The following is a 24,345-nucleotide window of genomic DNA, read 5'->3' as shown; positions in this document are numbered from 1 at the left end:
CCAGCGCACCGGGGGGAGAGGGAGCGTCGAGAGCCGTGCGTACCCTGGAGGACACTATGTCACAGGGCTGGCCGCCATCCGAGCTCGCGCGGGGATTTCTGCCGAGCCAAATGTCCAACTTTCCATAAAGAAATGCCAAAAGGCAACCTCAATCCCCGCAGATCGGACGCAGTGGGAACGGCTGAGCCGGAGTCACCTCTGCCGCTGGGGTCGTGCTCAGCCCCCAGCCTGTGCTCAGCTTTGGGGCTTTTTTTTCTCCAGAGAGGCATATGGAAAGTTGGATTTCTTTTTTAAGCAGCTTTAATTGAACATCCTCCCTCTCCGACCTCTGCTCAGCCTTGCTGGGACAACCTTGAGCTCTGGCCTGGCGTGGCTGCTGAGGCACAGGCTCACTGCCGCATGGGGCTGGGATGCAGCTCAGAGGAAATCCAGGCTTCCTGCTTCACTGCATGTCCATTCAATGGCAGATGAGGGACCCCATTCTCCTCTTCTGGCTTCCTATGGCCTGGCACAGCAGGGAGCCCCGGGCTCCCAGAATTGCCCTGTGCCCTGGACGTGCAGCGATGTCCCAGGCAGCTTGGGGGTGCCGGGGGATGCTGGAGGTGGCGCTGGCCATTTCCATCACTCTGCACCCCCGTGAGACTCTGGATTCAGACAGCAGCGCTGCAGGTGGGGGTTGGATGCAAAGGGAGCTCCAGAGGTCTATTGTCTGAGCTCCTGCTCCAAGCAGGGTTTACCCTGGCGCTGGAGCAGGCTGCTCAAGGCTGTCTCCGGGGGAGCTGTGCATCTCCAAGGGGGGAGGATTCTCCACCTCTCTGGGTAGCTGGCATCACCCCTGTGGTCCCAGATTGCCTTTAGCAGCTTCCACAGGAGAAGCTGTGAGGAAGCCGCTGACAGAAGATGCAAAACCCTAAGGGGAATGCATCCTTGCAGAGGGATGGTGGTTCCCAGGAGGGAGCAGCCAGGCTGCGGGGTCACCTCTGCTGCTGCTTCTTCATAGAGATCCCTTCCTCGATGGGCTGAATCCCTCCCACAGTGCCGGAGGCAGGCTGTGGGTCTTGGGGGGGTAAGAGGTGGCAGGGGATTTCTGAAGGGGCAAGCAAGGAGGAGCAGGGTGAGGCTCCTTTCTTGGGAGAGCAACATCTTGGAAGGGAGGAGGCAGAACCAGGTGAAAGTCAATCAAGAAACAAGAAGATGACAGCCCGTGGACAGCGGGGCAAGAGGCTGCAGAGCCTCCGCAGTGGTCGGGGTTTTGCAGCCTGCAGCCAGTGCCCTCTGTGGCAAGATGCTTACCCTGGTCATAAAACTTCTTGCTGTAGCTGCAGAAATGCCTCTAGATTGAGTAACAAGTTTCAGAGCCCAACTGACACTGGCCCCAAACTCAAAATGGGTGCCCAAACCGGCAGGCAGTGGATCACATAGATGAGAGGACAGTTCCCCAAGATCCCTGCCTGCTCTCAAGCTCCATCACAGGTTTCACACTTCCCCCAGACCTTCTGCAGTGAGCTACAGGTCCTTCTGGCCTCGTCCCTGGGTAGTCTGCAGAGTGGGTATGTTGGCTTCACACGGATGTCTGGTGTGACGTTCTCTTGGCTCCAGTGGGTCTTGGAGCACTACCATGGCATAAATAATACAAGCAAAAGCCGCTCTGATTGAAGTTCTCAGAAGTCCATGCTTCTGGCCCAAGAGTTTGATTCATGTTGGCTCTTTGACAGTTTTGTCCTGACAATTAGCAGTGGTGATGGACCTGTAACTGCCTCATTTGATGTTCTCATGAACCGTCTGGGAAACAAAGCTGTGAAGAAGTGACTAACAGAAGATGCAAAACCCTGAGGGAGAGCCATCCTTGCAGAGCGGTTATCCCTGTCCGAGCAGCTGTGGCCAAGGTGAGGCAGCCTGGTGCTGTACGCCCATCTGTAGCAGCCAAGCTGACAAGGAGAGGCGCACACTTTTTAATTTGCTGGTGGCACCAAGCTGGGATGACCTTGAGAAACAGCCTAAAATAAGGGTATCAGCTTTAATAGGGACACGTGCAAGGTTTTACATCGGGCACAGGCTAAGCCACCTCCCAGGGACAGTGTGGGGGATGTGTGGCTGTGGAAACATCTCCAGAAAGAAAATTGGGAGGTTATAGAGCTGAAAAAGTACCAGCAGCACCATTACTGTGTGGGACAACAAGAACCAGCTAATTTCCCTTGCAGGAAACTGTACAACTCACCAGATCCACCGAGCACAGCCCAAGCAGCCCCTTCTCAGACCTGTGATGCATTTCCGTACCGTCTCTGGAATGACATGGGAAAGAAGCTGATGACAATAGTGTGCATCAGCAGGTATAACTTTTATTACGGTATGACTTACTATGCATTTTAAACACCCAGAGCCCAGGACCGTTAAAATAAAATTTTTAAAAGCATGGTAGGAGTGTGAAAATAGCCCCTCTCCACCCAAACTGTGTCAGGAATGACGCGACAGCAGCCTAGAAAACAAGCCTGACGGTACCTTCCCCAGAGCAAGAAGTGCTGTCAGCATCTCTGCAAGAAGGTGTCATCCCGCGCCCTGCTACTTTCAGGTCATCTAGGGCTGAAACGTGGAGTGTTTGGTTTAAGGAAGGGGAAAGGGTATTAGGAAGAAAGTCCACCAGCAGTTACCAAGCAAGCTTTGTGGGTTTTGTGGCACTTAGTAGCTGGGCAAGAGAAAGGAGGAAGGAATGTGCCTCGTTATTCTGTTGTGCACAAGAGCTAGCCCACAGGGACCTGGTTTTCCCTGCCAAGGAAAAGGGACCGACGCTTCCGGGCGGTTTTCTTGCAAAGGGAGTGTTTTTCCAGAGCTCCGCAGCCCAGCAGGGAGCCCTCGGTGGGAGCAGCTCTCCCAGGCGCTGCTGGGGATCCCTTTGGGCTGGGTTTGGCTCCCAAAAGGAGGTGAGGAGCCATCCTTCCTCAGGCAGCGGGTCACCATGGCCGCCCCTCAGAGGCAGGAGTGTGGGGAGCGGGAACACCATGCCTGTCCAGGGGGCCTCCTGCTTCGCCCGTGGGGCTGGGGGGGGCCTGGGACCCACGGTGCTCAGAGGGGGCCCAGGCCTTGTGGGGCCAAGCAGGGTGCTGCAGCTCATGGGGCTGGGGGGGGTGGTCCTTGGGACCGTGGGGCTGAGGGGGTCCCAGGGCCCTGTGGGGTGAGGGGAGGTCCTGGAGTCCGTGGGGCTGAGGGGGTCCCAGGGCCCTGTGGGGCCGAAGAGGGTCCCGGAGCCTGTGGGGCTGCTGGGGCCCATAGAGCTGAGGGGGGTCCCGGGCCCCGTGGGACTGAGGGGGGTCCGGAGGCGGGGGGGCGGGGGGTGTGTTCCCGGCGGCCCCGGCAGGGGGCGGTAGAGCGCAGGACGGCGGAACAGCGCTCCTTCCCCCCCTCCCCGCCGGGGCCCCGCCCGCCGCCGCCTCCTCCGCCAATCGACGGGCGCCGTGTCCCCGCCCCTTCGGGCGTCCCCGGCGCTCGGGGATGACGTCAGGAGGCGGCGCCGAACCGCGGGCCGGAGCGGGCCGAGGTGAGTGTGGGAGCGGCCGCTGCCCGGGACCGCCCGCTCCGTTCCGCTCCGCCCGGCCCGGCTCGGCAGCTCTGGCTCCGGCCCCGGCCGCCCCTCCCTTCTCCTCCCTGCCGGGGCGCTGGCGGCTCGGCCCCGTGGCGCGGCAGCGGTGCGGCCCGGGAGGCGCGGGCGCGGCGGGCCCCGGCCCCTCAGCCCTGCCCCTGCCCGGAGCGCTGGGCTGCGGGTACGGGCGGGCCGGGGAGGGAGCCCTGACGGCCTCCCGGAGCGTCCCCTCACCGGGACGGGCGCGGTGCTTCCCAGGCCTGGAGCTGAGCCTGCCGCGGGACCAGCTGCCGGCACCGGCCCGGCCCAGCCTTGGGTCCCCTCCCCGGAAAGGATGGGGAAAAAACGGCCTAGTTGGGGCTGAGCGATGAAAAACAACCCGAGTTTTGGAAATGCTGGTTGGTTCGACCGATTCTGGCCTGCCACCGGCTCTGGCACAGCTGCCTGCAGTGCTGCAGCAGCCCAGCCCTGGGTTTCCACACAGAAACCCACTAAAGGCTTACACTGCCAGCCAGGTGACTGGTAATACCAGATTTGTGTCAGGCAGTAAGAGGCACGTTTGAGAGTTATTAGTAAAACTAAAGGTAAGGTGCTTTCAGACATGCTGTGTTGGCATAGGTGTGATTTGAAGGTTGCTGTGTGTGAGCATTTCTTAATGCAGTTAACAGCTAGTATCTTCAAATTTCCTTACTGGTACCTCATAGAAAAATGAAATTAAATAGCTTCAAGTTGTGAGATAATTAATTGGTGGTGGAAGGCCTGCTAGGCCTCAGGTGGGTTATTTGGGTGGCTGACACCCCTTATCCACAGGGAAACCCTCAGGTATTAAACCATTCAGGCCCTGATTATTTTTGGAGAGGTGGAGGAGCTTCTGAATCAGCAAGAGCTGAGGTGTTGCCCTGCTGAGCTGCAGGATGTAACACGTGGGTTGTCCAAGGAGAGAAGTGGGTAGATACTGAAGCATAAACCCCGCGTTCCTCCTCGTTACTTATAACCCCAGCTCAGGTGTTCTGTCCTCTCTCAAATAGTTTGGCACCTGCAGAGTATGTGATTTCCTGCTCAGAGGGGCCTTGTAATGCCTTGTTTCTCTAACATGTTAGTTCCTTCTCCCAAACTGTCGGTGATTATTACACAGGAGCGTTGCCATCTGCTCTGACATGGGGCTAAGCATTTTGTTGCTGGCTGTGGCATGCAGCTCTGGGGTTCTATAGGCTTCACTGAGACCCTTACACGTACGGGGAAGAGCCACTGACATACTGGTGGTTCATGCCTGATCTCAGTTAATAGCGGATTTATATACGATGTTTTCAAGTGTTTGATCCTTCTCATTGGTTTTGTTTATGGGTGGGACATTTTACACAAGTGCTTCTCAGCGTGTGGAATTACTCTGTTTGCAGGTGCTCTCATGCCATTTCTCTGTGAACTTAATATGTGTAAAGGAAGAATAATGCTGGGAAAAACTCTCCACGAGAGGCATTATTCAGGACTAGCTATAGTATTTTACTTGCTTTTTGTCACGGTACTTTAATCTGAATGAACATCCAGTTACAAGATAGCCCTTGGTGAAAGTCGGTTAAGGTTTCTATGAAGTTGTTTTTTATTTCTACTGCTTGCACCTTAGTATAGTCATGTTTATGCATGGTTGGTGTGCTTAACTTTGTGCTACTGCCAGGAGGTATTCCATGAGAAGTTACTTTGATGATGTCTGATTTAAAATTGAGTCTTAACTAAAGCCTTGTTTTCTTTCCAGATTAGATGTAGAGTCTAAACTTCTTCTGGGTGTCTCTCTAAAATCTGTGTTGTTTCTCCACGTAATTCTCCTGATGGAAGACCAGCTGGGGTTCCCTTTCTGCTGTTCATGCTGAATGGTTGCTTGGAGAGGTGGTGAATGAGTGAAGATACGCTTGGTGATGGTAAGGCGTACAATTACATTTCAAAGCTAACAGCTTTTCTGTAGCTGCCTGTGAAGGCTCAGGCACTGTATTGATGGGCTCTGAGCCAAAGAGTAGAAATTTAAAACTGTTGGCTAACTGCCAGAGCACATACAGGCAGTGTCTCCATCTCCTAGCCAGTCATGCTGTTTTAATCAGCCCCTAAAGGCTTGCTGAAGTACCGCTGATTTGGTTCTGCTGGTGTACAGTATGATGAGCAAGACCTCCTTTTGCTCTAGTCTGGAAAAGCTGGTAGAAATACCACTTCCACTGCCTACACCAAGCTCCATATGAAAAACCAGAAGTGCCACTTGGTACCTGAAGATGCAAGAGAAAGCAAAGCTGGGTGAGGATGTTAAAATACGCCAAAGCCCACCTTGATTTCTTAAGGTTTGGAGGGTGAGGGAATTGCTAGCTAGAAGCTGCTCTGGTTAAGTAAGGCCTGCCTTTTTGCAGGGGATGCAGTGAGTTAATTGGTAAAATGCATCCTAAAACCAGTAAGGTATTCCCTGCCTCCTGCACAGTTTAATTGATCCCCAGGAGCAAAGTAGTGAGAGGTTTAAGACACCGGTACAACTTCAATATAAAGAAAATCTTAGGAAGATTTGTTAAGTGAACAAGTTGCTGAGATACTTTGTGGAGTTTCTAGTGAGAAATTTCAAAACTATAAGATTTGGAGTGGCTGCTGCCTTACAAAGTTGAGCAGATTAAACAAAATTAAGGAAAGTGCTCGTCTCTTTCCTTAATTTGATTTTTTATTAAGCAATTGGGGCTGGACGAGGTGACCTCCAGAGGTTCCTTCCAACCTCAGCCATTCTGCAACTCTGTGATTCAGTGCTCAGCTGGGAGCATTAAACAAACTATGTTCAATAAAGAGATACCGTGTGATTTCCACAGACTTCTGTTCTGACCATGACTGTGTTTTTATAGGCACTATCTTCACTAGCTTGTGATGAAAGCAACGAAACGCTGTGCATGCTCTGTAGTATAGTACAGTGAAGATCCCACACTCTTAGTTTGTGGTAGCATGGCTCCATTGAGACGTGAACCACTTGTATTTTTTTTCCTGTTTGAACCTTTGCTACGCTGATTCCTGTCTCTCTGTTTCTTCTCATTATTTCCTAAGGTTCAAATGTGGGCATTGCCCTGGATGTGGTTGCTGCTGATGCTGCCCCGGGAAAATGCCTTGATAGAGAATTAACACCATTCAGTGATGGGCTGTGGGACAAGCAAAGTGCTTCCCGAGCCCCCCAAAGATGTGCAGCTAGACCTGGTTAAAAAAGTCGAACCTTACACAGGCCACAGTGACATATACAAGCATTTCATCAAAGATGACTGTGGGACTGTCATCAAAGCTGGCTCTCCCTCACCTCCGCGTCACACTAGTCCATATCCTGGGAACCACCTCCCTGCCCATGTGGACCAGCCCGAACCCCGCAAGAACAAAGTGGCTAAATACCGTGCCAAATTTGACCCCAGAGTGACAGCCAAGTATGACATTAAAGCCCTGATTGGGAGAGGGAGTTTTAGCCGTGTTGTACGGGTGGAACACAAGGCTACCAAGCAGCCCTATGCAATCAAGATGATAGAGACCAAATACCGTGAGGGAAGGGAAGTGTGTGAGTCGGAGCTTAGTGTGCTACGGCGGGTTCGGCACACCAATATCATCCAGCTTATTGAGGTGTTTGAGACCCAGGACCGTGTGTACATGGTGATGGAATTGGCGACCGGAGGAGAACTGTTTGATCGAATCATTGCTAAAGGTTCCTTCACCGAGAGAGATGCTACGCGTGTGCTGCAGATGGTGTTAGATGGTGTGAAGTACTTGCATACGCTGGGTATCACACACCGGGACTTAAAACCAGAGAATCTGCTGTACTACCATCCAGGAACAGATTCCAAAATCATGATAACGGACTTTGGACTGGCAAGTGCTCGGAAGAAGGGAGATGACTGCCTGATGAAAACCACGTGTGGGACCCCAGAGTACATTGCTCCCGAGATCCTGGTCAGGAAGCCGTACACGAACTCTGTGGACATGTGGGCACTGGGTGTTATCTCGTACATTCTCCTGAGCGGCACTATGCCCTTTGAAGATGACAACCGCACGCGCTTATATCGGCAGATCCTGAAAGGAAAATACAGTTACTCAGGCGAGGTGAGTGTGCTGAGGTTATGGTGTGGGGAAGTCAAACAAGAAGCTCTCCGTAGGTGGCTCTTCGTGATGATGAGAAGCTGGCTGTCGTGTGCAGGGTGATAACATGACCAGGGTTAAAAAAAAATCTGTGATTCTAGCTTTTAAAATCCTTTCCTGTTTTCTGTCTGCTTTCCAAAACTGCTCCCAGTGCAGCATAGTGAGCTCCTTTGAAAAACTGTGTATCTAGAGAAAGAGGAGATCTCTTCCTGTAGAGCAGAACTGGAGGGATTGACAGAACTGGGATGCTTATGGGTTTCTAGCTGGGGAGACCTTAGCTGTGGTAAGCTGCTGTTTGATGCTTCACTGTTGAAACTTGTGCCAGGGTTAGTGTTTGAAATGTACATACCTAGTCTGATCTCTGATACAAATCCAAGTGTAATCTGAAAAATACCTTTGCTGGAAGGTAAGATAATGGCAGACAGAGGGGCACGTGCTTCTTAAATCTATCTGGAGATGTGAGCATTTCTGAAATTGGTCTGCATTGTCTCCTGAGCTTAGTATGTGACAAAGTAGAGGATTAAAGGGTAGTTTTCTTAGATAACTACGAAAAGAGGAAGCTTGGGGGTTAGATTTTAGGCAGAAGATGGGTGCCCTGACCCTCCCAGAGTCCCATCACTCTGCAGAATGGCTGGGTGCCAGGCTGACACAGCTCCTGCTGACTTGCTTCTGGTCCTGGTGGGAGATCTCAGTTACCAGCCAGCTGCCTTACCAGCACAATTGCCAAGTGTAGGCATACCCTCACTAAGAAACACACTTATAGAAAGTGGGGGTATCCAAATTTGCAAGTTGCATTTCTGCCTACATCCCTCACTGAACGCCATGACTTTGTGAGATAAAGCCCACTGGGAAGGTATTAATGAGCAGCTAAGTTTATGATTCTGAACTCATGGTAAAGTAACTGTCAAAAAACCTGAATAAATTAATGATTGTTCTCAAATTTTTAGGTGTGACAGGTGTGTTGGCATTTTAATGATGGATGGAAGGACTCTTAACATTTTAAGTTTTTAAACACATTAAGCTGCTTTAGGATTGTGTTTAAAAATAATAAATCACTCTCTGAAGGACATTCAGAGGTGTCAGTAAGTCTTTTATACTTTAAAGCTGTCAGGCCAGCTTGTGTTAAAAGTTGGAATATCCAAGTTAAATGAAACTGAGGAATATTGGCATTTGCATAGGAAGCCACTGAGGAGAGCCCAGATTTGACACCTTTGTGAATCTTGTGAATTCTTCCTGTGAGCACTCCTCAGAAAGTCCTGATATGCAGAGGAGGCACAAAAGTGAGGAATCATAAACCCCCAAATTTGGCACCTTCTGGGCCTCGTGTATTACTTCCTTCAGAAACTGATTAGTTTCTTGTCAAAAGTATTCTATCACCTTCTTCCTTGAACTCCAAGCTTCAGCTGACTTTGGCAGCCTTTGTTTCTTTTGTTAATTTGCCATGTTAATATGATTTGTTAACCAGCTGTAGAGTTTTAAGAATGCAGTCTGGTTATCCTAATGCAGAAATAGATTAATTACCAGCCGCATGTTAACGTGTGCAGAGTCACACTGAAAGGGAAAGTCCTCGTTAGCTTATAACCAGTGGTAGTAGATATGTTAGAAGTGTTTTTTCTCATGTCAAAAGGCCAGTTCACTGATGTTTGTTGCATAGCAGAAGGCTGTCATGTCCCAATTTCTCAGGACGACGACTCAGGTTTGCTGATTCCCAGGTCACAATTAAGGTGGAACGACACCAGGGATCCTTTAACTCACAATACTCCACTTTTATTCGCTCTCAACAAGAATTGGCATGCTCACCACAAAAATTGGTATGCTCGCAACAAAAATTGGCATTGTAACATGTGCTAACCATGCATCACCAAGCATATACTACAGGCCTTGCTTACCTGGGAATCACTTCAGGGAAGAAAAAAAGGAGAGCTCTCCCGTTGAGTCACGAGGTTCAGAACAGAACCCCTTCCTTTCTAGACTCCTTCTCAGAGAGGAGCCTAGAGGCAGCTGGAATGGCTCTTAGTCCCAGACTTGGTCAACAGTTTATGTTTAAAGGGATGAGGTGTAGGGATTATGGAAAAGGAAAAGGGAAAGAGAGAGAGAAGAGAAAGATTTCCCTGGTCCTGGGTCCAGCATTGGTTCAGTCAGCTGAGGGGTCCGGTTCCGGTGGGCTTGCGCATGTGGGGCTTCAGTTTGTTAGTCGTTAAGCAGAACTTGCCCCACTGCAGTGTTTGAGATGTTAACTCTTTCAGTCTTTCACAAAGGCATTTCAAGTGCATGCACCTCCCGTTCAAGCAGTCAGTAGGTGCTGGTTTGGTTCAGCCTGGTTTAGACAGCAGAGTTCAAAGCTTTCTAGATTACTTGGCCAAACTCAGGTTTGGTCCTTTTTAGCTCACTCCATTGTGTTCATCTTGGCCATTAGTTTTTCTTCTCTCCTTCCAGTTCTTTTATTTTGAAGAAGCAGCATGGTGGGTTTGTTTTTTTTTTTTTTTTGTGTGTGTGTAAGTTCTCCCTTTTATTTTGCTTCCCTAGTTCTGTGTTGGCCCTGTGCCTCAAGGTGTCAGAAGGCCAGTGAGGCCATTGACTCTGAATTTGCTTTTTCCCTTTGGGGATCTGCTTTTTTTTTTTTTTAACCTCTGTAACATTCTGTGATAATGAGTTCCATAGTTTATTTAAAAAACACATGGAAAAGGTGTTCCCTTCTCTTAGTTTTTATTTGCCTCTGCTCGTTTAACTGCTATTTTTCTACATACATCTCCTTAATCCCCATTACTTGAGAAACTAGTGAGTAACTTTTCCATGTCCACTTGTCAGTTATATTTATACTGCTTTAGATTCCTGCTTTTTTTGAGGCTGAAGATCCATCTGTGTTTAGTGCCTCCTATGGAATATATTCCATATATATCTGGTTTTTTGCTGTTACCCTCCTCTAGGCTACTTGTAATCTTTAGGATGGGGCGATACGTGAGCACCGTGGCTTTGTGTTGTGGTGTAGAAAGGTCTCTCTGGTTGTTCACTACTTCTTCCCATAGGGTTTCTGATACTGTGTCTTTGACACCTCTGAGTATTTGGCTGATGATGTAAAGAGTGGTCTGCTGTGACTCCCAAGAGGTTTCCTGAGTGTTAATGGCTGATTCAGGGAGGTCATCGTGTCTACATAATTTGATGCATTCCCTCTAATGTCTCCACCCCTCAGTGTGAGGGCTTGTGTTTAGTGACATTGAATTTTGTGACTGTCATTCAACTTTGTCACTTGCTGTTTTTACCTTTTTGCAGATTTTTTAATTAAGTTTAGCATGCTATCCACGACAGGTTCTGCCCGTTATTGTGAAATGTGGTAATTCTGGAGTCTTAGAAGCAAGTGGTGGGATACAGGTTTGACATCCAACAAGTGGTGCTGTTGAGGTTAAAAACAAAGCTGAGGAAGTAGTGGGAGACTGCATGAAATTGGCTGATGTTTGGTGTAGACAAACTTGAACTGGTCCTATGGGAAGATGGGCAGTTTGACTTTTCTGTAAATGATGGTAGGCCCTGAAGGTGCTTCTTGCTCTTCAGAAGAAACAATTTGAAGTTAAACACTTCTAAATATCATCTTGATACTCATGATCAAAAGCCAATTGATCTTAGGAATTAGTGCTACTATTGCAGGTGTCCTTGCTATGCCATGTCTGTCATGCACCTGCACTTGAATATTGAGTGCAGTTCTGCTTCTGCTGGAAAAAAGTACAGAATTGAAAAGCAGATGAAGAAGGGCACCATGAATAATCAAAGGTATGGGCTGGCTTCCATTTGAAGAACAAGTAAACAGACTAGGGCCCTTCCTCCAGAAAAATAAATGTTTGAGAGGGACCTCTGACCAAACTTGGTACAGCCATAGGCAGAACAGGGAGAGTGAATAGAGAGTAACTGTTTTGGGCATTCCCTGGGGTAATTCAATTTGATGATCTTTGGTCCTTGTGCCAGAAATGAATTATTTTGAGAAATTCTATGAATTCATTGCAACTAGGGCCGCTGGATGCTTGTAGGTTGTATACACAAAGGTAGCATGTGCCACAGAGAAAGCATTAGACTATATATTTTGAAAGTGTCAGTGCACAAGCCTGAAGCATTTTACTTGTCATCCCAGTGCAAATTACATACTTTAGGAGGCTGTTACAGATACTGTGTGTGACATGAGTGGTTATTTTGGAAAGCTGTAGATGTTTTACTGCTTGGAAAGCAAATATGTGTCAGCCAGTAGCCTGTATCTTTTGCCCAGATGCTTTCTGTTCTTCTAGAGCCAGGGAAAATGGATGCTTTGATTTACCCATGTAATTAAGCCTATGCCCCTAAATTGCAGGCATGTTTGACTGTAGCCAGGTATTGGCAGGAGATGCAGTAACAGTCTGTCCACGTTGCGAATAAATTCTAGGTGAAAACAAAGTGAACCAGAGATTTAGAGGTGCCTGGCATGTTTCCCACAACTTTGCCAGCTTTCTTAAGGCCATCTTCTGAACTTTTAAATGCTTCCAAACTTCTGATGTTCACAAAAAATTGCTCTCCTTTTTTGTGTTACACTGGAAGAAGTGGGAAGATGTCAGATTGATAAGTTTGTCAGACTAATGGAAATGGCAGGAGCCATAAATTCTGATTTATTTGGAACAAGAATGGGCAGAATACTCGACTGATGCAGAAAGTGTCTGTCATGGATAGATGCGGAAGCAGAGTTTTCATGGGAATGGCTGCTTTTGTTCTCTGTAATATGAACTTTGATGATGTGAAATGGAAGAGGAAATGTTAAAAGAAGGCTGCGAAGTAAAGTGCCCAGAGCTGTGCAGCTCAGACAAGTTCCAGTAGAGGAGGAGGGAGCCATCTTCCGAACTGTATTGCATACCATGTCATACAGCAGCAGTACCCGTGAGTTTGCTGAAAATCAGTGCCAAGTCCCACTTTTTGAAAGGTCTGCCCTCAAAACCTGGTCAGAGAGGACAAAGCTGTACTGAGAGAGGAACAAAAGCAAAGATGCATGCTGACCTGAGAATTAGCTCCATCTTCTTGAAAAACAAGTGAGCTCATGTCCAGCTAATGTAATTGCTTTCTGACTGGGACCCTCTTACCACAGCTCTCCTGTTCCTGGAGTGTGAGGTCTGTTTGAAGAGGCTATTAGCAGATCAATAGGAGAGGTCTCCCATAATAGCTTATTCAGGTACTGCTGACATCACTGCTCTGATTATCTCTTGTATCTCCTTCTGTACTTTCCGAGCTGCTTGGAGTAATGGGTAGGGTGAGGAATGAAGAAAAGCTGGCTTTGTAACTTGGCATGCTTTTTTTCTGAGGATCTCTGAGTAAGGGTTAGGTGGGCTACATGGACTATTGAGACTGCATTTGATGTAGCCTGCTACAAAGTCATTCTCTTTCACTTGTTTTGTTAGAACTCACTAAAAAGATTTGGTAATATTTTAATTGAAATCTTGGGGATAAAACTGATTTCTGGGGATCTCTTTATAGCTTAAAAATTTGTCTGAGGAATAAAGCTGGAATTCCATTCACAGTTTCCTTTGACTTTGAAAGTGCAGAAATGAACATTGGACCACCGTTATCTTGCTAGGACAGGCTTGCCCTGGTTCTATTTCAAAGCTTGTCCCTCTGTTGAATGCTGATACTTTTATGTTGCTTTACACACCTGGAAAACTTGCTGGAAGAAGTGGAAGATAATATATGTTACGATTAAATTGGGAAACTGAGCTAGGGTGTATGGATTGTTCTGGTTTTGATATCTGATCTGGGCAAATAATTTCCCCATGTAGTCTGTTTTCCTATTCATAAAACAGAATCAGCTTTTTGTGGTATGTTCACCATGGGTGAGATTGGTGTGTGCTGGTGTGGGAACATTTCTTAATCAGTTTAAAATCAAAAAACTTGTTCTAAATAACGGTGCTAGTGGATACATTGATAAATGTGATGTAAGGAGAGACATGTTTGATATATAAAGGAAGCTGTGCATGCAAGTCTGTAGGAGCTCTGCAAGGGACTTAGCAGCCATGCAGAGAGATGATCTGGTTTTGTGTGGCTTGCTTAAATTTGCCAGTGGTGTTTAATAAAAGTTCCTCGCCAAAGGCTCTTGAGGGAACTTTGCAGCTGTAATGCGATAGCGGCCTTTCCATGGATCAGCAATCCGCTGAAGATGAGCATAAAGTTAAAATATGTGGTCAGTTCCACGGGGAAGGAAAAAACCAGTGAAGTTTGAAGGATCTGTTTCCTTCTGCCCAGAAGTGATCAGGACAAAGTTTGCTAACGAAGCTGCACAGTCACTGATGATACCAAGTTCTTCAGATGGTGAAAACGAGGGCTGTGGACCGTAGAAGTTTGCCTGAGTTCAAAGAGCAACTGGACAAATTCATGGAAGACAAATCGATGGAGAGAGTGACACTAAAAAGTCTCAAGTATGGACAAAGAGGTCCCTAAGACACAAATTTTTGAGGGTTGAGAGCATGGCGGGGGGTGTTAATTGCAACGGAGGGACTGTTTTCTTGGGCTCTCCCTCTGTATCTGCTGTCGGCTGATGTTGGAGGCACCATACTGGACTGGCTAGATCTTTGATCCCATAACCTTCAGTCCTGTTAGAGGTGCTAGTCTTTCCTTCTCTCATTTCATTCCTCAGCTGGGGGCTTCATCCACTCCCAAGAGTTACTGAACCAAGTAATAGGCAGCCTGCAGAGCAAATAGTGCTCCGAGGTTGTGGGTGCAGCATTTGGGACACCTGCCTATGTGCTGGGGGTGTTCAGCGGTCCCATCGGACATTGATGGAGCAGGTACTGCATGTCTCATGTGGTTTTGACTTGTGGTTTGGACGCAGCATTATTTCAGCTGAGTTTGAGAATCGAAAATCAATCCCAAGGCTTATCAACTCCCATGGGCTAATTTTGCTTGCTGTATAATACTCCTTTGGAAAGGTTAGACATGTAAAAAGTGAGGAGGGTAAACATTTCCTTTTAAATGGAAATGTTCTTGAACTCTTTAATTATGACCTGGTGCTGGAGTTCCTCTGTGGGTAGGTGAAAAAGCAGGCAACATATACAGATGAAGTGGTAATAAAAAGTGCATTTTGCAGATGAGAAAATTAGTTTAACTCCCCCTTCTCCTGCAGAAATGTTTGGGGTTTTTTTTCCCCTTGGGAGAAATGAGTCTTGACATTATACATCTATAAAGGAAAATGTGGTGTGAATTGCGTTCTGCTTGTGACTCATTCAGATTTGAAGCATGAACACAGAACCTATCTAGTCGTCCTGCCTGGCTGGCTTGCTCCCTGGTGCCCTTAATACGATCGCTTCATTCTTTGATAGCTCCGCTTGCTAGTGTTGCTGTTTAGAGTTCTGCTTACTTAATTTCTTTGCCCTCCCAACAACATCCTAAGATGCTGTCTTCCTTGTTGCTTCTACTGTCAGATGTGCAAAGGTGACGGCAATTTTTGGGATGGCTGCTATAGCCCTGTGTCTAAGTGTTTAAGTGGTTCTTTTTAGTCCCGTGAGTGTGTGGTGCCTTTCCCCACTGATTTCACATGGAATATAAACCCTTCTGTAGTTTCAGGAACATGAGTGCCTTTCACGTGAAGGCATGTTTAGAAACATGTCCCCTTCAAACTGAGGATTCTTGCGGGTCTTCACCAAAGTCTAATTTTTAAGGCTTGCTCATTCTTCATTTAAAAACTGGCCTTTTCTCTCTATCTAAACAGCAAACCCTTCAGCCAGGCTCTCATTTTAAGTCTGAACCTTTGCAGCATCCCTTTCTTCTGACTTGATAAGTACGCTCTTGCTCTGTTCTCACACACACAGATCTCTGCTGCACATTTCTTGCATAGCATGTTTCCTTGGCCACATCCACCCAGATTTCTTCTCCATCTCTTTATTTGGGTTACCTGTGCTTTCTACCTAGGCTCCTTTGCAACCTAGGTTCACCTGGTCTGTGGCTGTTTGTTAGCAAAGATCGTAATGCTGAAAGGGAGTGCTGTGGTCTGTTAGACTGTCCCTGGCACAGATAGCAGCTTCCTAGGATAACCAGCAAGACTGGAGACTTGTTCATATACGTGGGTTACACGGGTCATAATATGGAAAAATAACTAAGATGCACATAAAAATAATGTAAGTAGCAATTTTATAATACTTTTTGTAGCAATGGCACCTGTTGAGGTTATGTCAAATAAAGCACCTATTTCTAAATCTATATGCCATTATTTGTGATAACTTTTATGAAGAAATTGATGGCATTCATGAATTGGTTCTGCTTTTTATTTTGCAGCAGACTGGCAAGTGCCAGTCCAGACTGCATCAACAAACAGTTGCTCTGGCTTGCTGCAGTACAGTGTTGCAATGCATACCACTAAACTTAAAATTATGGGAAGATTTAGGCACAAAGTGACCTCAGCAAGACTCTGGTCCAAACCCGTATTCAGAGCAGGGCTAAATTTAAAGCTAGATGAGGTTGCTTAGCACCTTGTTCACTCAAGCCTTGAAAGTTTACAAGGATATAGATGGACCACCTCTCTGGGCTCTGTCCTGGGGCTGCCCTGACCTCATGGGAAATGTGGTTTTCCTTACCATCCAGTGAGAATTTAGCTGGTTGCAGGTTGACAGTCACTGCTTGCTTTTCCACTGAGCATCTCTGAGACATCTGGTGTGGTGTCATCATCTCTAACTGCCCTGACAGTACTGGCAGATGCAGTTAGATCCCAGCTAGCTGAGATTCTTCTGGATGGCAGTTCTGCCTTCCTGCATATCAACAACTCCTCCAAATCTTGGTCAAAGGCAACCAAGAAGCAAGTACTAAAAGTTTTAATGCTAAAAAGAAATTTGCAGCACAGATGGCCTCAGAGCAAACCAAAGGAGAGGCTTAATGTGCGGTATTTGTATGTGCATAGCGTTTCCTATTTCTCTTCTTGAGCATTCAGTACCTTAACAATCATCTATCCTAGCTTGGAGTTGGAAGCTGGGAGTTAAATGCAGGTATTGAGTAAACTCTGCAGGTACTGCTATAGATAGATTCAGGCTGGAAGAGTGCACTTAATTACATGAAAAACAAGTTACCCTAGTAGGAGATGAGTGGAGTAGCGTGAATGGTGTTCCCATAATAACTAACTCGGTCCACATAAGTAAAGAAGCAGAACACTTTCTCCCCAAACAGTTTTCCCTGCCTGCAGGTGATACCAGAAGCAGGAAGAATGAAGAGTGGTGGCAGTGCATTAGCAAACAAACTGTGTGCCTGCGCTGTTAGGTGCTACCTGGCAGAGAGCAAGATAAAAATATGAAAAGCAATTTCAAACCAGCTGATGAATGCTTACAGGATGAGTTCTTACCCCAAGTATGTTGGTTGGTATGTCTGCAGAGCATTTCCAAAGTATTCTTGTAATTATTCTCATTGTGGAGGCTGGTTAAAAGACTGCAGAGGGCTTGTGACCCCTCAAATCCCTCATGACACGTAATGGAGTAGACAGATGACAGTCTTGTCAACTTTTAATATTAAATTTCATGCATTTATTCGGCTTTCTGAGAGAGAATGGGTTAGAGCTTGAACCCAAGCTGCTTCTGACTTGGTTGGGAACCAGTTACTGAATCGTCTGTCCTTCTCCAAAGGGACACATCGGTGATTGTATTATGAGGACTGTGGTCGGATTTTCTATCAAATGACAAACTTGTTCTAAAAAAGGCACAAGCAATAAAAAGAAACAGCAATTATTCTTGGTAAACTCCTTCCCCTAAAAGTTGCAGATGGAAATGTGTAGTGGGAGAGATCCACAGGAAAGAAAAACAACCCAACTTTCTATCTTGCATACTTGTATTTTAGTGTAGAAACTAATTTCCTGTAGGAGAGGAAAAAATTATACTTGCATATCACAGAAAACATCTCTCCACAATCCCTATCACTTTGCAGGAGAGTTCAGTCAGCATAGGACAAACATTCTCAAATTTTGGGTGTAGATTTTTAAAGAACAGTAAGTTTTGCATTGATGCTGCAGCAGGTGTGATCCTTGACTGTCTGCCAGTCCTGGAATGGCTCCTGTCTGTTTGCACTTCTGGTACTTAGAATTAATTACATATACCTATGTAATTTAAAAAACTAAATAAATCCACCTTTTGTTGTTTTGATGACAAAAAGTAAACCACTTCAGGGAAAAAAAAAAATTTAGAAAAACATCAAGTGTTTTATAATGTATTAGGTTTATTTTCTATTTTATGCTTTGTTTGCCCCAGAAATTTGTCCAAGTTTTTTCCTGCAGTTCATAACCATAGCTTTGTTATGTATCATAAAGCTTTGTGTAATATGTTATATGCTAATTAAATTGGTTATAGGGTAGCAACTGCCTTGACGGGGAAAACTCTTCTGGTTATTTCCTCCTAGTACATCTCCTGTTTAAGATGGGCAATAGGCAGCCTGGCTGCCTCGAGTTTGGACTAGAGTATGTCTTCTGGAAAAGATTCAAAGCAGATTTAATAAATTGCCAGGAGCAGAGAAGCACCACTGCCCTCTAACATTCCCATTGGTCCTAATTTTTTTTTTTAATACAGATGAAGTCATGTATCTACAAGAGACCAGGAAAGATAGTATGTGTCTCCCATTTACTGAAGAATTACCTTTGCAGGTGTCTTGTGCTGCCCTTTGCTTTAAAAGGAGGTCTTTGCAAAGCCACCTTAATTCTTCTGGAAGTTCTCTGTTGGCTCAGTGCCTGGGAGGGTCCGGATGCAGGGGGAACCCTTGCTCGTAGGGACTCCAGCCCCCTGCCAGTGTTTAGACCCATTAGAGGCTTTTGCAAGATGCTGTTGTCACCTTGGCCTCTGATCTTTGTGCCAGAAGAGAGGAGAGGTTTCAAACCAGCAGGGTGGCTGATTTTTCAGTCTTCTCCCTGGAGTTTGAGTGTCCCAAGCTGTTGAAATATAGCATAACAAGGAAAACAGGGACAGGGCAGCTGAAGGCAAGGTTTTAAACCACAACTGCTATACTTATTTGCATGATCATACAAGTCTCTGGGACCATATTTTAGCCTTCTTGGGGGAAGGAAGAGTTTTTTATTTACAGTAGCTGCTCTGTTTTTTTGCTGTGAGCCACATTAGATGGTAGAAGTGTTTTACAATAGTCCTATAGTTAGAGAAATGCATGCATTTTTTTATAAAAAATTAGAGAATTTTTTTTCTGTGTAAGGAAGAATTGTTTTTTATATAAATTGCTGAGCCCTTTGCCTGGAAAAAGAAAAAAAAAAAATCAATTTACAGAGGAATGTGCTTTTGCATTTCATACAGCTGTGAGAACATGGTGATTTTTAAGTAGAGCAACAAGAGTGTTGGCGAGATGCAGATGGCTCTCTGTTGAAAAGGGCACTATGCTCTGCTTTGAAGAGCTGACACACTTGAACGGGATGAAAGTGTGCCTCTCCTAGCCTGCCACAAAACACGGAGGCCAGATGTATAAATGTACTTCTCTTAGCTTCTGCTCTTTCTTTTCTTTTAATGCGCTGGCTTAGTGGGTGCAAGTATAGGTGGACTTGTGTTGCTCTGTAGGCATCTGAGAGCTGAAGTGTTTGTCCAGATCTCTCCTGCTGCAGGAGTGGACATCTTGGGCTCTCTAAAACATGATAAGCTCAATTAAAACCTGGAAAATCCTCCAACCACCTGCATGTGTCAGTGACCACGCTTCTGCAAAACTTTAGGCGTGCTGTATTGGAAAACACTTTATTTACAGGTGAAGAAACACCTTTTCTGGTAAAAGGTCTTTGAAACCAATATATGCATTTAAAAATCAATTCCCCTTCACTTTGGCTGCTTCTTGAGATTTTATTGAAGGTTGTTTCCTCCGGTGGAATTATTGTGTCACATGGACCTTTCTCAAAATCATTCCTTTTGCCTTTTTACTATGTACTTCAGCTCATGTTGCAACTCAGCTGTGAAGATAACTCCAAATTCCAGGGCAGGGTAAGCGAGGAGAGGGCTGATCTTTCTCTGCATACATCTTTCATTTCCATACAGCTACAGTCTGCAACACCCTGTTAAGAGTTTATATTTCACAGAATTATGCATGTCATCAGTCAGTGAATTTTCTGAGTCGGTGCCTTGTGGCAGGTGAGTTGGCTGGGCTTTCCCTTAGTTTGAGTTTGCAGTTTCTGTGTCTGGAAGCATTTATTGAAACAATGAGGTGGAGACACCACGTGCTTTACTGTGGTGGCTTGTTTGCACTGCAATGCTTGGATTTATTCTGGTGTGTCAAGCAGAGGAACCCAGGGTGGAAACTCTGTCTAAGCCTCAAAGACCCTAGAAACAAAGCAAGCAGGGAGTTAAATCTCTGTGGAGGAGAGGAATGTGGGTTTTCCCGGTAATTTCATTGACAGCCCCTTGTCCCTAGGGCTGCTCTCCATACCAGTAGCACCTGTGGGTTCAAGGCAGGGTGAAAGGCAGCAGCTGAGCATTTTGGTTAAGATTTTTGGGTGAATGACTGGGTTTGGGAAAGTGGTGCACAGTGTATGGCACATAATTATTGTTAGGATGGAGGAAGGCAGGAGCCACATCTGAGGGAAAAGGACTTGCAATAATGCTGTGATTTGACACATTATATTTTCATTCCTGCATCTCTGGGCCCTATAAAATCCCGTTAATGGTGGAACAGTATTTCTGCAGAATTAGGGTTGTAGGGATAAAGAGACATTTGTAGGGTAGAAAAAGAATATTAAGCTGCCTCTGTGCAGAACATACATTATTAACCAAAAGGATTTGAACTATCAACTGGCATTGGTGTCTTTGACTCCTTCCCAGTTCCCTAAAAATAGACTAGGCAGTTTCTTCTTTTACCTTTGGCTGATTTAATCCTTTGCTTTCTACCTGTGGCTCAGATATGTTGTTTTTCTGATACCTTAGTGGAGGTATATTTTGAGTGGCAAGACATGCTGCTACACGCCCATTTGCTTAGGACCAAGGTTCAGTGAGTGAGAATATCTGTTAATTCTTCAGTGGCAAGAGCTGTGATCTGCAAGAAACTACTCTTGGTCATTGAGAGGATGGTTTATGCTTGACCGTGCTAGCTCATTTGTATGCAGTCTTGAAACACTGGCTTGTAAATGGGCTACGTTGCATTGAGGATGCAGGAGGACTGATAACACTTTGCTGCTGCCTTGGATTTCCATCCCTGAATGTGGTAGAAGAGTTGAGTTTCCTACAAGACCGTGGGAGGGAGAAAGAGTAATCCCTTACTGCAGCTGTATGGGCTTTGCGAGGTGATCTCTGCAAACCTGGCCTGTTCTAAATACAACAGCTGTCCTCTCCTCCCCTTTGCTGGAGGTGATCACTACAGGGTGGGAGTCTGCTTCTGAGCAAAGCTGTGTTTGAAGTTCAGCTGCTCCTGGAGTAAAGCTTAAGGTGCAAGCACTCATCTTGTTCTGTCCTTGCTGGACAGAGTGCCAGACTTGAGGTTTTGAAGAGCTGGCACCTGGCTGTAGTTCCAGCTGCTGTCTCTGCTGCAGGTTAAAAGCTAGTTTTAATTAATCAAAACTGAGTTCTGCAAAGAAGGGCTGTAAGCATGCACCTTGTTGCAAATAATTTTGTGGCCTGTAATTCACCCTGCTTTACAGAGAGGCAGTTGGACCTGATATATTGGAACAATCTGCTGTTGAAAGATGTCTCAGATTTCCTCTGACCAAAATTTGGGACTTCCTTAGCAGTTGCAGTGTGCTCCTGCCCTGGGATGAGACAAAGGAGGAGTTAACCGGCATACATGGCACAGATAGGAAGTCAAGATTTTGATTTCAGGTAGTTAAGATCTCTTTTAAGCTGCAAAAACTGTTTTGAGGAGCTTCCGTTGGTGCTGAGCTGGAGGGCTAAAAAGGTGCTTCCTAAGCCTGGAGTTTTTCTTGGTAGACTCTTTACCTAATCCCTGAAATCCCTAAATCTGACAAGAATGCAGTTGAAGCTTTCAGGCTGCTAGACACAAGGGAACTGGGTTAGTTATTTTGAGCTGGAAGGGGTGGCTCAAGCCAACAGCGGTGCATCCGAGTTCTCTGTTTTGGAGTGTGAGTTTCAGGGCTGGCTCTTCTGCTCTCTTGGTTCTCACCACCCTGCTGCTTCACCCTCCTGCTGCCCCGAGTGAGTGCTAAGATATAAATCCCAGGCGTGTTTTCCAATATGTTTGTTATTTTAAGTGGATGCTTTTATGGATTTTCCTGAAAACTGAGCTTTTACTAACACACCAGATTAGTGTTGATTGGTGAAATGGGAGCCACACAGACAAGTTGAGGAGAGGCAGAACGTTCTGGTGGTGGCTATTAAGAGATACCCACTGTTAATGCAGCGTACACCTAACTGCTGGTGTGGACGTATGCCTAGCTGTGTGTCTATAGCTCATGAACTTCCATCAGCACGACACACCCTATGCTTCAAATGCACCCAGCCTTTCAGGCACTTTGAGTGATTAACTGAAGAGTTTGATTTCGTATCTAACAAAAGGTAGAATTGAGCTGTCTGAAAAGGAAAATATTTGCATGTTTCCTATCTTTGTCCATGTCTGAAGAATAATTTCTAAGGGATTCTTTTGCAGTCTGATCATTTTGAGAACGGTTATGTAGCTCAAACATAAGAAAGGTTTCTTGTTATAGCTGGGATGACTCAAAAGACTTTATATACTGTTATATCAGATGCTGATAGGAATATGTGAGTTACAGTTTCTTATCTCTTTCCACTTAGTCCTTCATATGTTTTTTCATTTGCTTTTAGCTCTACAAGCTTCAGGAATTCTTGGTGGCATTCTTAAGCTACCGTTTTGCTCAAGAGGCTGATAGTGCAAAATTAAGGAAAACTAGCTCGGCTCTTGGATGAGAATGTAAAATCATTTCATGGAATACTCATTTTCCAAAATTCGTAGGAGTTCTTGTACCTCCAGTGTTTGGCACAGGGGCTTGGCAAGGATAGATCTGACATTGGAGGGATCTTTTTGCTATTTCATGAAAGTGTTCCATGGTCTCTGAAAAATCCCTGTTTGGAAATGCACTGTAGCACTTGATAGCCTTGCTTTGGAAACCTTCTGTGTGTGCTGAATGTGTGCCAGGCTCATGGAGCTCCCAAATAGTCAATATGGGTAAATCCAATGAGTAAGTGCAATAACCGTTCTTAACAAACAGAGATGGTGAATTACCTATGTCTGCAGGCAAAGGAGAGGTGGGATTTGAAGTGTTCCCCTTCTGAAAGTGGGGAGCCTTCTCCTCTCCCTGGCTTTGGGCAAGCAGTATTGCCTCATGTGTCCTCTGCATCAGCTGGTATCTTCTGTGTCGATGGGCGAGGAGTACGTGGGAGAGGGGGTTTGGCTCTAGGAAAAACTGTGCTTCTCCACTTACTGCTACAAATCATTTTGTCCTTGTCTGCCCTTCAAGCTGAGCAAAGCTCCTTTGCCTACAGGCTAGGAAAATAATGTTCTCCAGTCTTTCTGGGGACAGAAGCCAGCAGGCAGATTCTGCTGTACGGCACTTTCAAAATCTGTCACAGGTGAAGCAGGGAGAGCGTGGGGACCAAATCTTTTATTTCCCCAAACCTAGTTTGTTAACTTGGCATTTACTTACCAGTGGCTCATCAACAAAGTAGAATATGTAGTGACTGTGGTTCTCTAGAAATTGCCAAAGGTCCAGTGGTATTTGGGGGTTTATTGGCCAACCCAGCTGAGGGAAGGAAGGGTATGTTCATTATATTTGCAGATGACATTGAATTGGAAGGGCTGCAAAGTGCATTTAATTCCAGATGGCCCTAACAAATTTGAGCAATTCAATAGCAGGTGCAAATTTTTTTAAAAATAAGAGTAAGTTAGTGCACAAAAATAGGTGAAGACCAGAAGATAAGGAGGTGTTGGCTTCTCAGAAAAGGATCTGTCTATGAATCACAAATTATTATGTGAGACAGTAATATCACGCTTGTGGAAAAATACGAACGTACTGAGGCATATGAACAGAAAGAGAGGCTGCGTGTGGTATAATGCTGCTGCATTTAGTGGCTGATGCAGCATGCCAAGCTGAAGCTCTGACACTTCTGGGCAGCGGACTTCAAAAACACCGCAGGGCCAGCAGAGAGACTTGACAGAAGATCAACAAAAACAATCATGAGTCAAAAAACCACAGTCTCCAGAAGATTGAAACATTTTGGCTGTTTGGCCTAAAGAAGGTGTTGTCCTGGCAGTTTGCAAATATGCTGCTTCAAAGAGGAAAAAGAATAATTTCTTTTCCAGATTATGTCAAACAGGAGCCTTAAATTGCATTTAGAAAGATTCACATTAGACCTTTTACAACACGAGTATCTCCTGCTCCTTAAAATTTACCCAGAGGATTGCTGAAGCTGTCTTGAAGAACAAGTTAGGCAGTAATCTGTCAGGAATGATGCATCTGCAGTGGATCCTTTGGGGAACCATGGGATGGATTGGATGGTCCCTGAATGTCCATTGCAGCCCTGGTTTTACCCTGATTTCCTAAGGAAGCAAAGTTTGTGGAACTATACTATTTAACTGCTAAGGTCAGTTTCAGCCCAATTTGAGCAATGTGGAGAATTCAAAGGCCTGAAGTTTCTGTGAATTTTATAAAAGTCAGTGGCTCTGTAGGAGAGAGAACTAAATTCACATCCTTGCTGCAGGAAAGGTAATTAAATATCAGTCCAAATTTATCCAGAGAG

At 45.8% G+C, this 24,345-nt stretch overlaps 1 protein-coding gene across 3 annotated transcripts in view; it reads left to right on the top strand.

The window, feature by feature from the left end:
* Positions 1-2,847: 2,847 nt before the first annotated feature.
* Positions 2,848-24,345, top strand: part of PSKH1 (protein serine kinase H1) — a 40,488-nt gene continuing 18,990 nt past the window's right edge. Inside the window, exons 1-3 of one of the 3 annotated variants that reach the window (XM_069793921.1) lie at positions 2,848-2,918; positions 5,325-5,487; positions 6,632-7,663. In XM_069793921.1, coding sequence (XP_069650022.1) covers positions 6,719-7,663 — 945 coding nt within the window. In that variant the 5' untranslated portion in view covers positions 2,848-2,918; positions 5,325-5,487; positions 6,632-6,718. Of the gene's footprint in view, positions 2,919-3,482; positions 3,533-3,562; positions 4,159-5,324; positions 5,488-6,631; positions 7,664-24,345 lie in introns of those variants that run through there. The other 2 variants (XM_069793920.1, XM_009926485.2) reach the window with 2 other exon arrangements.

Source organism: Haliaeetus albicilla, chromosome 10 (genome assembly GCF_947461875.1).
Source record: "Haliaeetus albicilla chromosome 10, bHalAlb1.1, whole genome shotgun sequence".
Classification (NCBI taxonomy): domain Eukaryota; kingdom Metazoa; phylum Chordata; class Aves; order Accipitriformes; family Accipitridae; genus Haliaeetus; species Haliaeetus albicilla.
Note: the sequence above shows the minus strand (reverse complement) of the source record. Positions and strands in the feature narration are given on the sequence as shown.